The 16,483-nt window shown below is 42.2% G+C and overlaps 1 protein-coding gene across 1 annotated transcript in view; it reads left to right on the forward strand.

The window, feature by feature from the left end:
* LOC140722354 (NACHT, LRR and PYD domains-containing protein 3-like) overlaps positions 1-16,483 on the forward strand; it is a 75,384-nt gene that overhangs the window by 30,758 nt on the left and 28,143 nt on the right. Inside the window, exons 6-7 of the mRNA XM_073037118.1 lie at positions 1,699-1,870; positions 1,977-2,042. Coding sequence (XP_072893219.1) covers positions 1,699-1,870; positions 1,977-2,042 — 238 coding nt within the window. The remainder of the gene's footprint in view (positions 1-1,698; positions 1,871-1,976; positions 2,043-16,483) is intronic.

A 16,483-nucleotide genomic window follows, 5' to 3' on the forward strand; every position in this document is an offset into this window, starting at 1 on the left:
CTTCCATGGATGTTGGCCTTTTTCTTATCATGTGCGTCCGAATACCCCGAAACCTTATCCTCAATTACCGACTGCTGACATCTTCCCAAACGCTGATCAGACTAACTGGCCCATAGTTTAAAATGATCAGTCCTCCGGAACCATTCCAAAATCTAGTGATTCTTGAGCAATCATTACTAATGTCTCCACAATCTCTTCAGCCTCCTCTTTCAGAAGCAATCGGGTGAGTTGATCTGGACTCATCTATCTTCAGAACATTCAGCTTACCAAGCGCCTTCTCCGCAATAATTGCAAATACACTCACTTCTGCCACCGGACATTCTCCAATATCTGGCACGTTCTAGTGTTTTTACAGTGAGGACTGACGCAAAATGCCGACTAATACCTTCCGGCTGTCATTTTCCGGTGGTCCAATATCCACTCTCCTCTCTTTCAATCTTCATATATCAGACGTACGTTTTGGTAAGCTATTTTACATCATTCTCTAACCTGCCTTCATATTTCATATTTTCTCTATTTACGGCTTTTTAATTGCCTCCTGTTGGTTTGTAGAAACATCCCAGTCCTCCAGCTTTTTACTATATTTTGTAATACTCTGTGCCTTCTCCTTTGCTTTTGTGCTGCTTTGCCTAGCTCTTCAGCCACGGTTGATCATCCTCCCTTTAGAATAATTCTTCATCTTTGTGATTATTTGTCCTCCGAGAAACTTCAGCCATTCCTGCTCTGCCATTGTCCCTGTTAGTGTCATTTTCAAATTTATTATTGCCCAGCTCCTCTCTCATGCCAAGGTAATTCCTTTATTCTACTGTAGCACTGATACCTCTAACTTTACTTTCTCCCTTTCAACCTGCTGGCTGAGTTCTGCTATTTTATGATCACTGCCTCTTAAGGGTTTATTTAGCTGAAGCTCCCTAATCAACTCTGGTGCAATACACAACACAGACTCCAGATCCGTCTTTCCTATAGTGGGCTCAACCATAGGCTTCTCTCAAAAGCCATCTCATCGGCATTCTATAAATTCCCTCACTTGGGATTCAGCACCAACCTGATTTTCCAAAGCTACCTGCATATTGAAACTTCCCGTGTCAATTTTAGCATTGACCTTTTTCCATGCCTCTCCTCTCCCCAGTTGTAATTTGTAGGCCACATCCTGGCTACTGTTAACATGCCTGTATATAATTTCCATCAGGGTCATTTTACCACATCGTCTAAACCAACATCACCTCTTTCTCAGGACTTTTCATTTTTAATGACAGCAGTTTCGACCCAACACTTTCACCTACCTGCGTATCCTTTCGATTCAATATTTATCCTTGGATTTAAGTACCCAACTATAAACTTTTGTCAGCCATGATTCAGTGATGCCCGCCATCCATTTGTTTTTGCTCTCTCTCTCCCCTCTCTTCCGTTCTTGTTGTCACATCTTGTTGATGTAATGCTGCACATTGACAGATCAAGGAAATTAATCACATTGCATCTACTGCAGGGTGTCAGGAAATCCTTATTCTTACACACTATTGATTTAGAATTTCCTTCAGTTACTGTTTCTCTGTTAATGACTGAACCCAGAGAGGATGAGGCAGCAGCCCAGTGACTGCATCTGTTCTGAAGCTACTGGGGCCATGAACAGATACTTTCCTGTACATTCTCCATGTCTGTCTGTCTGCTCCACAATAAATTCATTGTTTCCTTTTGTAGAAAGTCACTGAACTGACAGAGAAGGGAAACCGGCCAGAGAGTTCCAGACTCTTCCTCAGTTTGATGTTGGAGAAAGGCTCCCAGGCCCGGAGGGCGATGTGGGAATCCTTTGTGACATGGAGGACTGAGTTACCGAAGTTGGACAGAATACTGAGGGAAATACAGGAACTCGGTATGTTAAAACCACGCACAGAACACAAAGGCACATTGAGATAAACATTTTAGTTATTTTAATTATTTTAGCTCTGTTTCCATGGATTTCTTTTATATTTAAACAGGTCCTGATCCACAGGAATACATGAACATCGGCCAAGGTTTATCTGAATTACCCACTCAGCTGATCGGTGAGTGATCAAATGCACAGTTCAAACCACATCTCAAGTGTTAGTCTGTGACTTGGCAAAGCCTGGGAATCAAAATTCGCCATTAATCATTTGCTGATCTCTGGATTCAAGTAACAATTCAAAGAATCTCCCTTTGCAACCTGAATATTCTACATTGTATTTTTCGATTAATCCAGCTGTTGGTTCTGATGAAGCCTTCACTCCAGGTCCTAACGCTCCGGGAATCCCAACACACCCTAGGCAGGCTCCTGATACACTGTATGACCCTGTCCAGGTGACTTTTCTATCTTCAGACCTTTCATCTTCCAAGCCCCTTTTCCTTTGTAATAGCACTACACGCAATTCTGTTTGCTGATGTTCTTTACCTTTTGGAATTCTGCCAGTGACTTGCACAGAGTTTGTCTGGTATTTCCTTTTCACCCATTACAGCAACTACAACAGCAGTTTCTAGTGCTCCGATATTGACCCTTTCCCTTTTTTCACTCTTTATATATCCGGGAAAGAAAAAAATATATACTTTGGTATCCTTTCTTATATTATTGACCATTTCCTTGCATTTCCTGCACATTCTTGTATAACTAGGAGCATCTATAACATAGTTGCCTCCGACATGACCCTAGTCACTAGACTCTAGACACTAGAATACTACAGCACAGTACAGGCTCTTCCGCCCTGGATGTTGTGCTGACCCATATATTCCTTTAAAAAGAGTACTAAACCCACACTACCCCGTGACCCTCTATTTTTCTTTCATCCATGTGCCTGTCCAAGAGGTTCTTAAATACCCGTAATGTTTTAGCCTCCACCACCATCCCTGGCAAGTTGTTCCAGGCACCCACAACCCTTTGTAAAAAAACTTACCCCTGATGTCTCGCCGAAACTTCCCTCCCTTAACTTTGTACATATGTCCTCTAGTGTTTGCTATTGGTGCCCTGGGAAACAGGTTCCAGCAATCCACCCTATCTATGCCTCTCATAACTTTTTAGACCTCTATCAAGTGCCCTCTCATTCTTCGACGCTCCAAAGAGAAAAGTCCCAGCTCTGCTGACCTTGCTTCACATGACTTGTTCTCCAAACCAGGCAACATCCTGGTAAATCTCCTCTGCACCCTCTCCATAGCTTCCACATCCTTCCTATAATGAGGTGACCAGAATTGAACACAATACTCTAAGTGTGGTCTCACCAGAGATTTGAAGATTTTTAACTTGGCCTCTCTACTCTTGAACTCAATCCCCCTATTAATGAAGCCTAGCATCCCATAGGAGTTCTTAACTATCCTATCAACCCATGCAGCGACCTTAAGGGATGTATGCATTTGAACCCAAAGGTCCCTCTGTTCATTCACACTCTTAAGTAACCAACGATTAAACTTGTACTCAGCATTCTGGTTTGTCCTTCCAAAATGCACCACCTCACACTTATCCGGATTGAACCCCATCTGCCACTTTTCTGCCCAAATCTGTCTATATCCTCTTGTAACCTTCGACAACCTACAGCTCCATCCACAACTCCTCCAATCTTCATGTCATCCACAAATTTACTCACCCATTCTTCCACCTCTACATCCACGTCATTTATAAAAATCACAAATAGCAGGGGTCCCAGGACAGATCCCTGCGGCGCTCCACTAGTCACCGACCTCCAGGCAGAATACTTTCCTTCCACTACTACCCTCTGCTTTCTTCCTGTAAGCCAATTATTTATCCAATCAGCCAAGGTTCCACTTATCCCGTGCCTCATGATTTTCTGGATGAGTCTCTCGTAAGGGACCTTGTCAAATGCCTTGCTAAAATTCATGGAGACCACATATTCCACCGTACCTTCATCAATTGCTTTTTGCTACCTCTTCAAAAAACTCAATTAGCCTCATGAGGCACGACATTCCCTTCACAAAGCCACGTTGACCCAGACAGTAAATTCCAGGCACCCACAACTCTGTTAAAAAACTACCCACAATTGCTGTAAATTTACCCCATCTCAGCTTAACCAAATGCCCTCTGGTATTAGACACCAGTCATATGTAAAAAATAACAAACAAAATACAGGCTGTCGACCCAAACTCATATCTCTCAAACTTGTACACCTCAGTCAGATCTCTATTCTAACTCCAGAATAAATAAACCAAGTTTATCCAACGTCTACTTGTAGCACATGCCACCGAACCCAGGCAACATCCTGATGAACCTGTTCTGCACCCTCTCCAATCCTTCCAAGAGCTGGACAATCAGAAGTGAACACAATACTCCAGATGCTCCCTAAAACCATAAGACCTAGTAGCAGAATTAAGCCATTCGGCTCAGTGAATTTGCTCTTCATTTCCTCTCTACTCCATTATCCCAGTAAATGTCGACGCTCTTCCTAATCAGGAACATATCGACCTGCATTTTAAATATATCCAATGAAGTGACTTCCTCAGCCATCTATGACAATAATTTCACTGATTCACCACCCGCCAGCCAAGACATTTCTCCCAGTTTGTGTCCCCGGCAGCCAGGACAGTTCCCCACAGTTCTCAAGCATGTTAATATTCTGTATGAGCCTCCCATGTGGGACCTTGTCAAACACTCTACCAATATACAAGTAGACATTATCCATGTGTAACTGCATCCATCACCTTTGTCACCTCCTGGAGGAAATCAATCAAGCTGGCAAGACACAAACCCGACCCAAAGCCTTGCTACTGAACCCCAAACCACCTCATACATCCTCTCTGTCATACTCCCATGGGGCAGAACATATAAAAGGCTGAAGCTATGTACCACCAGCCTCAACGACGGCTTTATTCTGCATTTATAAGACTACTAAATGGTCACCTACTATGTTATTATTGGCTCTTAATAATAATAAGACAATTTTATATCTAAAATTATAGCATCGTACATCTCGTAACTAATAACAACTCAGATAACAATTTAGATAACCACAATATACTCACAGGAGAGCAGACAGAATACCGTTCGGGTTTGAACAACAGATAACAGATTATGTAATTCTATTTCAAACCCTGTGGAAAGCAGAAAACTTTCAGTGTTATATTGTCAATCAAAAAAAAAAAACACATCTGATTCTGTTCCTTGTGTTTAAGAGAAGTTCCAAATATATATAAAATTCATACAATAATTGTGAAATTTCTACAACTGATGAAGCATTCGCGTACAATAATCGTCCTATTAATAACCACAGAGGAACAACGACCACTATCAAAATAAATGGAGGGATTTTCCAAAGCGACTCACTAAGCCCACTATGGATTTGTCTAGCTTTAAGCCCACTCATAATTTACTGAAACAGACAAAAATCAGGTATCTCATCAGAAAAATATACGAACTATACCTTGACACAGCTATACATTGATGATTTGAAATGATTTGCTCTTGCAGCAGTAAAGCTGAAACAAATAATTCAAATAATGGAACTAATTTCCAAATATATAAGCATGAACTTTAGACTAGGAAAGTACAGAACATGATTAAACATAAAGAAAGGTGCAATAGAGCCGGTAGAATATCAAACAGAGCATCAGGATGCAATGTAACAGAATATGAAATGGATATTGAAGATATCAATAAGCAAATAAAATAGATAATAGTGTGATAAAGGAAAACCTTCCAACAAAATTTACTTCAAGGCTGAAGAAAATCTGAATTTACTGCAAGGCTGAACAAACTTTGAATTTACATCAAGGATCAAGAAAATCTGCCAAACAGAGCTGAACAGTAAAAATATAACAAAGGTAGTAAACACTCACTGTGCCCATATTGACGTATAATTTTGGTAAAATATCCTGGTCTGAAACAGATCTGGAAAATATGCAAAACAATAAGAACTTAAATAGCAATTTCTGGAAAACACCGTGTGCACTGGAGCGCACTTGGATTGATATGAACGAGGACAGTATGAGGATGATGAATTACAGATCTAAAAAAATGAGACAACAGCCAGATAAAAATTTTCAGGATCAGGGTTAATATCATGGACACACGTTGTGAAAATTGTTTTTCTGCGCCAGCAGCACGATTACAGTAAAGTGTGTGCAGTGAGTCTGTATTTATGTATACAATTGTGGAAATAGAATTGTATCAGCGTGAATTAATCAGTCTGATGGCCTGGTGGAAGAAGCTGTCACGGAGCCTGTTGGTCCTGGCTTTTACGCTGCGGTACCATTTCCCGGATGGTAGCAGCTGGAACAGTTTGTGCTTGGTGACACTTGGGTCCAGAATGATCCTTCGGGCACTTTTTACCCCCTATCTCTGAAATGACCTGAGTAGTAGGAAGTTCACACCTACAGATGCACTGGGCTGTCCGCACCACTCTCTGCAGAGTCCTGCGATTGAGAGAAGTACAGTTCCCATACCAGGCAGTGATGCAGCCAGTCAGGATGCACAAAGTTGTGCCCCTATAGAAAATCGTTAGCATTTAGGGGCCCATCCCAAACGTCCTCAACCATCTCAACCATCTGTTTTTCTGTTTTTCTTTTTTTTTGTTCAGACCAGAGAATATGCCAGGCAGGATGTTGGAATGCTCCTCTTGCAGGATGTGGGAAGTCAGGGAGACATCCAGTGTCCCTGACAACGATCCCTGCAAGAAGTGCATACAGCTGCAGCTCCTAACAGACCGTGTTAGGGAACTGAAGCAGGAGCTGGATGACCTCCGGATCATTTGGGAGACTGAGCAGATTATAGATGGTAGCTTCCAGGAGGTAGTTACACCTAAGGAATAGGGCACAGGTAATTGGGTTACCGTCAGGCGAGCGAAGGAGAAAGGGCAGTTAATGCAGGGTTCTTCTGTGGCCATTCCCCTCCAAAATAGGTATACCAATTTGGATACTGTTGCGGGGGATGGGGAGGAGGGAGGATGTCTTACCTGGGACAAGCTGCGGCAGCCAGATCTCTGGCACTGAGGAAGAGGAGAGCGGTAGTGATAGAGGACTCCATAGTCAGGGGTACAGACAGGAGATACTGTGGTTGTGACAGAGACTCCCGGATGGTTTGTTGCCTCCTGGGTGCCATGGTCAAGGATGTCTCTGATCACCTGCACAGCATTCTGAGGTGGGAGGATGATCAGCCAGATGTCGTGGTACACATCGGTACCAATGACACAGGTAGAAAGAGTCAGGATGTCCTGAAGAGTGAGTACAGAGAGCTTGGTAGGAAGTTGAAAAACAGGACATAGAGGGTAGTAATCTCCGGATTGCTGCCTGTGCCACGTGCCAGTGAGGGTAAGAGTGCGATGCTCTGGCAGATGAACACGTGGCTGAGAAACTGGTGTAGGGGGCAGGGTTTCAGATTTCTAGATCATCGGGACCTCTTCAGGGGCAGGTGGGACCTGTACAAGAGAGACAGGTTACACCTGAACTACAAGGGTACCAATATACTTGCAGGGAGGTTTGCTAGTTTTATTGGGGAGGGTTTAAACTAGATGGGAACCAGAGTGCCAGAGTAGATAGTGGAACGGGGGTAAAAATAAATGATGTTGGTAATTCATGCAAAGTCACAAATAGCAAGGTTGTGTGTGGTGGTAATAATCTTCTGAGGTGTATATATTTCAAAGCGTGGAGTATTGTGGGAAAGGCAGACGAGCTGAGGGCCTGGATTGAGATGTGGAATTAGGACACCATAGCCATTACTGAAACTTGGCTACAGGAGGGGCGGGACTGGCAGCTCAGTGTTCCAGGGTTCCAATGTTTCAGACTTGATAGAGACAGAGAGATGAAGGGTGGGTGGTGGCTTTGCTAGTCAGGGAAAATACTACAGCAGTGCTTCGGCAGGACAGATTAGATGACTTGTCTACTGAGGCCATATGGGTGGAGCTGAGAAACAGGAAGGTATGACCACGTTAATAGGGTTGTATTATGGACTACCCAATAGTCAGAGAGAATTGGAGCAGCAAATCTGCAAAGAGACAACAGACAACTGCAGGAGACAGAAATTTGTGATTGTAGAGGATTTTAATTTTCCACACATTGATTGGGACTCCCATACTTTTAAACGTCTAGATGGGTTAGAGTTTGTAAAATGTGTTCAGGAAAGTTTTCTAAGTCAATATATAGATGTACCAACTCGGGGGGATGCAATATTAGATCTCCTATTAGGAAATGAGTTAGGGCAGGTGACAGAAGTGTGTGTAGGGGAACACTTTGGTTCCAGTGATCATAACATCATTAGTTTCAACTTGATCATGGATAAAGATAGATCTGGTCCTCGGGTTGACGTTCTAAACCTGAAAAGGGCCAAATTTGAAGAAATGAGAAGGGATCTAAAAATCGTAGATTGGGACAGGTTGTTCTCTGGCAAGGATGTGATTGGTAAGTGGGAGACCTTCAAAGGAGAAATTTTGAGAGTGCAGAGTTTGTATGTTCCTGTCAGGGTTAAAGGCAAAATGAATAAGAATAAGGAGCCTTGGCTATCGAGGGATATTGAAACTCTGATAAAGAAGAAGAGAGAGATGTATAACATGTATAGCAACAGGGAGGAAATAAGATGCTTGAGGAGTATAAAAAGAGTAAGAAAATACTTAAGAATGAAATCAGGAGGGCTAAAAGAAGACATGAGGTTGCTTTGGCAGTCAGGGTGAAGGATAATTTTAAGAGCTTCTACAGGTATGTTAAGAGCAAAATGATAGTAAGGGATAAAATTGGTCCTCTTGAAGATCAGAGTGGTCGGTTATGTATGGAACCAAAAGAAATGGGGGAGATCTTAAATGGGTTTTTTGCATCTGTATTTACTAAGGAAACTGGAATGGAGTCTATGGAATCAAGGCAAACAAGTAGGGAGGTCATGGAACTTATACTGATTAAAGAGGAGGAGGTGCTTGCTGTCTTGAGACAAATCAGAGTAGATAAATCCCCGGGACCTGACAGGGTATTCCCTCGGACCTTGAAGGAGATTAATGTTGAAATTGCAGTGGCCCTGGCATAAATATTATGTCGATATCCACGGAATGGGTGCCAGAGGATTGGAGAATAGCTCATGTATTTCCGTTGTTTAAAAAAGGCTCAAAAAGTAAGTCGTGAAATTATAGGCCGGTATGTTTGACATCGGTAGTAGGTAAATTATTGGAAGGAATACTAAGAGATAGGATCTCCAGGTATTTGGATAGACAGGGACTTATTAGAAAAAGTCAATATGGCTTTGTGCATGGTAGATCATGTTTAACCAATCTATTAAGAGTTTATCGAGGAAGTTACCAGGAAAGTGGATGAAGGGAAGGCAGTGGATGTTGTATACATGGACTTCAGTAAGGCCTTTGACAAGGTCTCACATGGGAGGTTAGTTAGGAAGATTCAGTCGCTAGGTATACATGGAGAGGTAGTAAATTGGATTAGACATTGGCTCAATGGAAGAAGCCAGAGAGTGGTAGTAGAGGATTGCTACTCTGAGTGGAGGCCTGTGACTAGTGATGTGCCACGGGGATCAGTGCTGGGTCCATTGTTATTTGTCATCTATCTCAATTATCTGGATGAGAATGTGGTAAATTGGATCAGCAAATTTGCTGATGATACAAAGATTGGAGGTGTAGTGGACAGTGAGGAAGATTTTCAAAGCTTGCATAGGGATTTGGACCAGTTGGAGGAATGGGCTGAAAAATGGCAGATAGAGTTTAATGCGGACACGTGTGAGGTATCGCACTTCGGAAGGTCAAACCAAGTTAGAACCTACAAGGTAAATGGTAGGACACTGAGGAGGGCAGTAGAACAGAGGGATCTGGGAGTATAGATACATAATTCCCTAAAAGTGGCGTCACAAGTAGATAGGGTCGTAAAGAGAGCTTTTGGTAAATTGGCCTTTATAAATCAAAGTATTGAGTATAAGAGTTGGAATGTAATGGTGAGGTTGTATAAGACATTGGTGAGACCGAATTTGGAGTATTGTATGCAGTTTTGGTCACCTAATTACAGGAAGGATATTAATAAGCTGGAAAGAGTGCAAAGAAGTTTTACAAAGATGTTGCCGGGACTTGAGAAACTGAGTTACAGGGGAAGTTTGAATAGATTAGGACCTTATTCCCTGGCATGTAGGAGAATGAGAGGTGATTTGATAGAGGTGTATAAAATTATGATGGGTATAGATAGAGGGAATACAAGCAGGCTTTTTCAACTGAGGCTAGGGGAGAAAAAAAACAGAGGTCATGGGTTAAGGGTGAAGGGGGCAAAGTTTAAAGGGAACATTGGGGAAGGTGCTTCTTCACACAGAGAGTGGTGGGAGTGTGGAATGAGCTGCCAGATGAAGTGGTGAATGCGGGATCACTTTGACATTTAATTAAAACTTGGACAGGTATATGGATGAGAGGGGTTTGGAGGGATATGGGCCAGGAGCAGGTCAGTGGGACTAAGCAGAAAAATGGTTAGGCACAGCCAAGAAGGGCCAAAAGGCCTGTTTCTGTGCTGTAATGTTCTATGGTTCTGTCTGAGGTGAAGGAGGTGCTGTTGTGCCTTTTTTCACCACACAATTGATGTGTACAGACCACGTGAGGTCCTCAGTGATGTGAATGCCGAGGAACTTAAAGCTGTTCACTCTCTCAACCCCAGATCCATTGATGTCAATAGGGGTTAGCCCGTCTCCATTCCTCTTGTCTTTGCGACATTGCATCTAGCTCCCTTGTTTTTGCAACATTGAGGGAGAAGTTGTTTTCTTGTCACCACTGTGTCAGGGTGGTGACTTCTTCTGTGTCGGCTGCCTCATTATTATTTGAGATTTGGCCAATAAATATAGTATCCTCAGCAAATTTAACTAGCAGATTGGAGCTGTGGGTGGCGACACAGTCATGCGCATACAGAGAGTAAAGGAGGGAGCTTAGGACTCAGCCCTGAGGGGCTCCTGTGTTGAGGGTCAGAGGGGTAGAGGTGAGGGAGCCCACTCTTACCACCTGCCGGCAATCTGACAGGAAATCCAGGACCCAGCTGCACAAGGCAGGGTGAAGGCCGAGGTCTCTGAGCTTCTTGTCGAGCCTGGAGGGAATGATGGTATTGAATGCTGAACTGTAGTCTAATAACATCATTCTCACATAAGCATCCCTCTTCTCCAGATGTTTAAGGAGGTGTGCAGAGCAGTGGCTATTGTGTCATCTGTTGATGGGTTGTGTCGGTAGGTGAATTGTAGGGGGTCCAGTCTGGGTGGTAACAAGCTGCAGATGCAGTCCTTGACCAGCCTCTCAAAGCATTTGCTTATTATTGAGGTGAGTGCGACAGGACGCCAGACGTTCAGGCATGTTGCCTTAGTTGCTTTAGGTACAGGAACAATGGTGGATGATTTGAAGCAGGAGGGAACTCTGCACTAGGAGAGGGTGAGATTAAAAATATCCGTAAATACACCTACCAGTTGTGTCGAGCGCATCCTGAGTACCCGCCCTGGGACGCCGTCCGGTCCCGCAGGCTTGCGACTGTCCACTCGTTGGAAACACCTGCGAACTTCAGCCTCAGAGATGACCAATGTGCAGGTCGCTTTGTCGGCTCTCCTCGGGGTCTCAGTGTTGGCGATATCGAACCGAGCGTAAAGAGACTTAGATCCTCTGGGAGACAGGCAGCGATGTTGGCAGCACCACTGCACTTAGCTCTGAAGTCTGCATTGGGGTGCAGAGCTTGCCATAAGCTGTGTGTGTTGTTGGTGGAGAGCTGTGTCTGAATACGATCTCTGTATTGTCGTTTCGCTGCCTGGATGACTTCGCACAGATCGGAGCTGAATTTCTTGAGCTCCTGCTGATCACCGGCAATGTAAGCAGTCGGTCACACGGCAAGTGCTGTTCACACAGAACTGCTGATACAAATTTTGTGGTTTGATTTTTGAAGGAAATCATCCCCCCTCTGTGACAATAACACACAACTGGGGGATGTTGTTATTACACAGCTGTGATAATAACAGCCGGGAACTCCCTTGGCAGCCGGAAAGGTTTACACAGCAGCACCAGGTACTCCAGATCCGGGGAACAAAAGGGTTTGAGGGCATGGACATTCCGGGGTTCCACCAAGCATTAATGATCATGAAACATACCCTAAATCCTGTTCTCTTCCCAAATAGGGTGTGTGTGTGTGTGTGTGTGTGTGTGTGTGTGTGTGTGTGTGTGTGTGTGTGTGTGTGTGTGTGTGTGTGTGTGTGTGTGTGTCTGTGAGGGGGGTGGTGGTGGTACTGGATGACGACACGATTGTTGGTGACGGTGGGGGCCAATTCTGGATCTGTGGACTCGGGAGCAGTTGGGACAGAGGGACAGCTGGGATGCAGGCGTTTGGGTAGTTGGATCCTTCTTGCATCCCCTCTTCTTTTCAGCAGTCGCTCTTCAGGGTTCCTCAAAATTCTTGGCTTTTCCGTGGATCAGCGGCTGCCACTCGTTGACCTCCATATTTACCTGAGAGAGCCTCTGCTTAATTTGGTCCTTGTACCTCCTGCGCGGGGCACCACGATCTCTCTTGCCCTGAGAGAGTTCTCTGCAGAGTACTGCTTTCGGTAACCTGGAGTTATCCATGCGAGACATGTGGCCTGTCAGACGGTGGATCTGGCTGAGCAGCAAAGTGGCTTCAGGGCCTGGAAGTTGAACACATATAGCTGTGCATGTCTGTGTGATTATATGAAATATTAAACTAAATAAGTAGTGCAGAAATAGAAATTTAAAAAGAGATTGGTGAAACACTATCGATGGGTTCAATATTCATTCAGAAACTGGATGGTAGTGGAGAAGTTGCTCCTGAATCGTTGAGTGTGCGCCTTACTCCGTTCCTCGTGAACCAGACGGTGATGCAGCCAGTTACAATGCTCTGCAAGTCACACCTGTAGAAATATTCAAGTGATGTTGGAAACTCCTGATGAAATATAGCCACTGTTGTGCCTTCTCTGTAGTTGCATCGATATATTGGGTCCAGGTTAGATACTCGGAGATATTGAAGCCAGGAATTTGGAATTGCTCACTCTTTCCACTTCAGATCCCTCTATGAGGACTGGTGTGTCGTGTTCCCTCATCTCGCCTTTTCTGAAATCCACAATTAGCTCTATTGGCCCACTGTCAGAACGCAAGCAGGATTCAGCACTCCATACAAGCATATACAAATCTGATAAGGGGTACACATCACTGAACGTAAATGAATGCATAACCCATAAAAGTGAAGAAACTATCATAATAGTAGAAAACGTTAACCAATGGAAGAGTCTGACTCCCCACGGAGGACATCCACACGATCTGAGCCGATTAGATGTCGACAAGGAAGCGTCGAGCCCCTGGCTCAGAGTTGGAGACCTCTTCCCAGAAACAGAAGGGATCATTGTAGCAATACAGGACAAGGTTGTTGACACATGCAGTTATCAATAATACAGAATAAACGACTGATAGGTCCAAGACGATATATGCTGAAAATTATAAGAGAAACTACAAACAATCTGACTTTACAAGATCCTGCAGTAGTTCAACTGAATCTCATTACTTGCACAATCAGAATAAAATGGCGGACAACATTCACAAAAACATTGCTTCAACTACAACTGATGAAAAACACCATAATTTACTAAATGTACAAGCCTCTTCCACTTTTAGAGTTACAGTCCTTCATATCATACTGCGTCCGATCATTATTTCAGATAGGATAATACATGATCTGCGTTCGGATGTAATTTTACAGGATAAACAAGCAAAAGCAACTTTTTTTTTGCTTCCTAAATATTATTTATTTATTGAATTTTTAGAAATTACAAGAATAAATGTAATAATGAAATGGTAAGAAAAGTGATATTAACCCTCCCCCTCCCCTTAACCCTCCCCCCTTAATCCTTATCTAAAGAAAAAAAGAAAGAAAGAAAGAAAAGAGAAGAAAGATTGCCTGGATATCGGAGGATCCCCACATGTTCCATGGAGTTCAAAATAATTTTGATATTTATTTTCACTTTCCCCAATTACTATAATTTTATCTTCAAAGGACCTATGTACCTAATCCTATCTTTCGTAAGAATGATGACCAAATTTTCAAAAATATAAAAAAGTACCAATTTCTTGTTTACATCGAAAACATTGGTCAGACATATTTGAAAGCAAATTAGTCATTCATAATACCTTGGGAACTCTTTAAAATTCTCCATGTTGCTATGAGTCTCTCCCCAACCATCCAGGCAAAAAAGAAAAAAGATATAAAGAAAATAACTAATATATAAGAAAAAAAAACAAAATACCCCCCCACTAATGTTGCGAATAAAAAGAACACAACATTACCCCCCCATTTTACGGGTCATGGCAATCGCCATGATTGTACACGTGAAACTCGCAGCCGTCGATCAGGAGCTCCTCCAGCTCCCCCGTAAAAAGAAAGAAAAAAAACATATATATATATATATTAATGAAGAAAAAAAGAAAATAATTAATATCTCTACTCCCAATTAATTCTCTTCAACTATTTTTCCTTTATAAGTGTCCATCAAGTCCAATCTTATTTCAATCTTCATCATAAGTCCATTTCATTTCTATAATTCATTAGTCCTCTTCATGAACATCGGGTAGTTCTTGTACAAATTTTTCCGCTTTCCTGTAGTCAACAAAAAAACTTCTTTCTCCATTTTCCAGAGAAATGATCAATTTTGCTGGGTAACTCAATATAAATTTATAACCCTTTTCCCATAAAGATTTTTTCACTGGATTAAATTCTTTCCGCCTCTTCAGAAGATCATAACTTATGTCTCGGTAAAAAAAAAACCTCTTTTCCCTTCTATTATCAATGGCCCTTTTCTCTCTTTGGCACCCTGAGTATCTGCCTTCAAGATCATTTCTTTATCTTGATACCTTAAGCATTTTATCAAAATTGATCTTGGATTTTGGTCTTGTTGAGATCTTGGTCTTAAAACTCTATATGCTCTTTCAATTTCAATTACTTGACTTCCTTCTTCCATTTCCAAAATTTTCGGAATCCAATCTTGAAAGAATTTTATTGGATTTTCTCCCTCTGTACCTTCCTTAAGACCAACAATTTTAATATTATTTCGTCTACTAGAGTTCTCAAGCGCATCCATGTTTTCAAGCATCCGTTTTCTTTCTGCTATCCAGACAGAATTATCATTTTCTATTTTTTCTATTCTTTCAGTATTTTCTTCCACTTTTACTTCCATCTCTTTAACTTCCTTCTCCATCTTTTTTTGTTTTTCCACCACATTATCAAGTGTATTCTGTATCCTTTTTATATCTGTTCTTATAGCTTTTAATTCATTCCTCATATCTGTTCTTGTAACTTTTGATTCTTTCATCATATCTGCTCTTATAGATTTTAATTCATTCGTTATATATCTCAGGATATCTTTTATGTCTCCTTTAATCTCTTTCTTCCTTTCCTTTTCTTCCTCCTCCGAATTTCCCAAAGAGTCTGTGTCTCCTTCCGATTCCGATCCAATTTCACTTCCAGCCGTAGTTAGGCTTTGTAGTTCTGTTAATAGCTTCCCATAGATACTTTCGCGCATGCGTTCCTTCCGTTTCTTCTTAGAGAACGCCGACATTGCTACAGCTTCCTTCCCCTCATCATCAGAAGTACCGTGCACTTCGCCGGGAGGAGATCCAACTTGAGTCCGATGCTTCACCGAAGCGGTTAGGCCTTTTTCCCCACCGATTTGCGCAGTCTTCGAAGTAATAGCTTTCTTCTGTTTCAGTTTAGGAGCCATATCAAAAGATATTCCGGAGTTGCTTATAAGTAATTTCCAATAGATATTAGTTAGCTCTTCTTCATTTAAACCCTATTTCATTACTTTTTACAAGGGAGCTGGATTCCCAACGTCTCGACCCTACGTCATCACGCGACGTCCCCCCCGCAAAAGCAACTTTTTAAATATATATAGCCATTCCAAACACACATAACTTACAGAAATGAACTAGTAAAAAACAATACCAGAAATATGTTGAATTGAGAGGGCAAAATGAAAGACTATGGAACACGAACAGGGTATTATTTATCCCAATCGTAATATCAATAACTGGTATCATCCTAAAGGCTTTACAGAATAGTATTAATAAATTAGGCCCACACGGTGATACTTGTGTAAATCTTCGAAAACCCATAACACTATACACCACGAGAATAGTCTGAAATCTCCTATCATTTGAGACATGAGTGTGCTTGGCCATGCCTGTACCTCAAGTTTTACCAGTTTAGGCTAAGATAATAATAATAATAATAATAATAAATGTTGACTTATTTATAAAGCACCTTTCATCCAGACGATGCCGTTCATACCGCATCACAAGGAGATAAAGTGCAAACTAGAAAATAAAAGACAAAATGTGTCAGTCCTAATATACACCTCAGACTTCTGCACAGTACTGTAGTTTAAGGTGTTGAATTCTACAGTTTAGGAACATAGTCACAAAAAAACTCAACGCTGACCTCCCAATGATCCTTTGGCCTTCTACCTTATCGTCTGCCTGCACTGCATTTTCTCGGCAACTGAAACACTGTTTCCCTGAACTATTCTGTTCCATTTTTCCTTGTACAA

This window comes from Hemitrygon akajei, unplaced genomic scaffold (assembly GCF_048418815.1).
Source record: "Hemitrygon akajei unplaced genomic scaffold, sHemAka1.3 Scf000075, whole genome shotgun sequence".
In the NCBI taxonomy this organism is placed as follows: Eukaryota; Metazoa; Chordata; class Chondrichthyes; order Myliobatiformes; family Dasyatidae; genus Hemitrygon; species Hemitrygon akajei.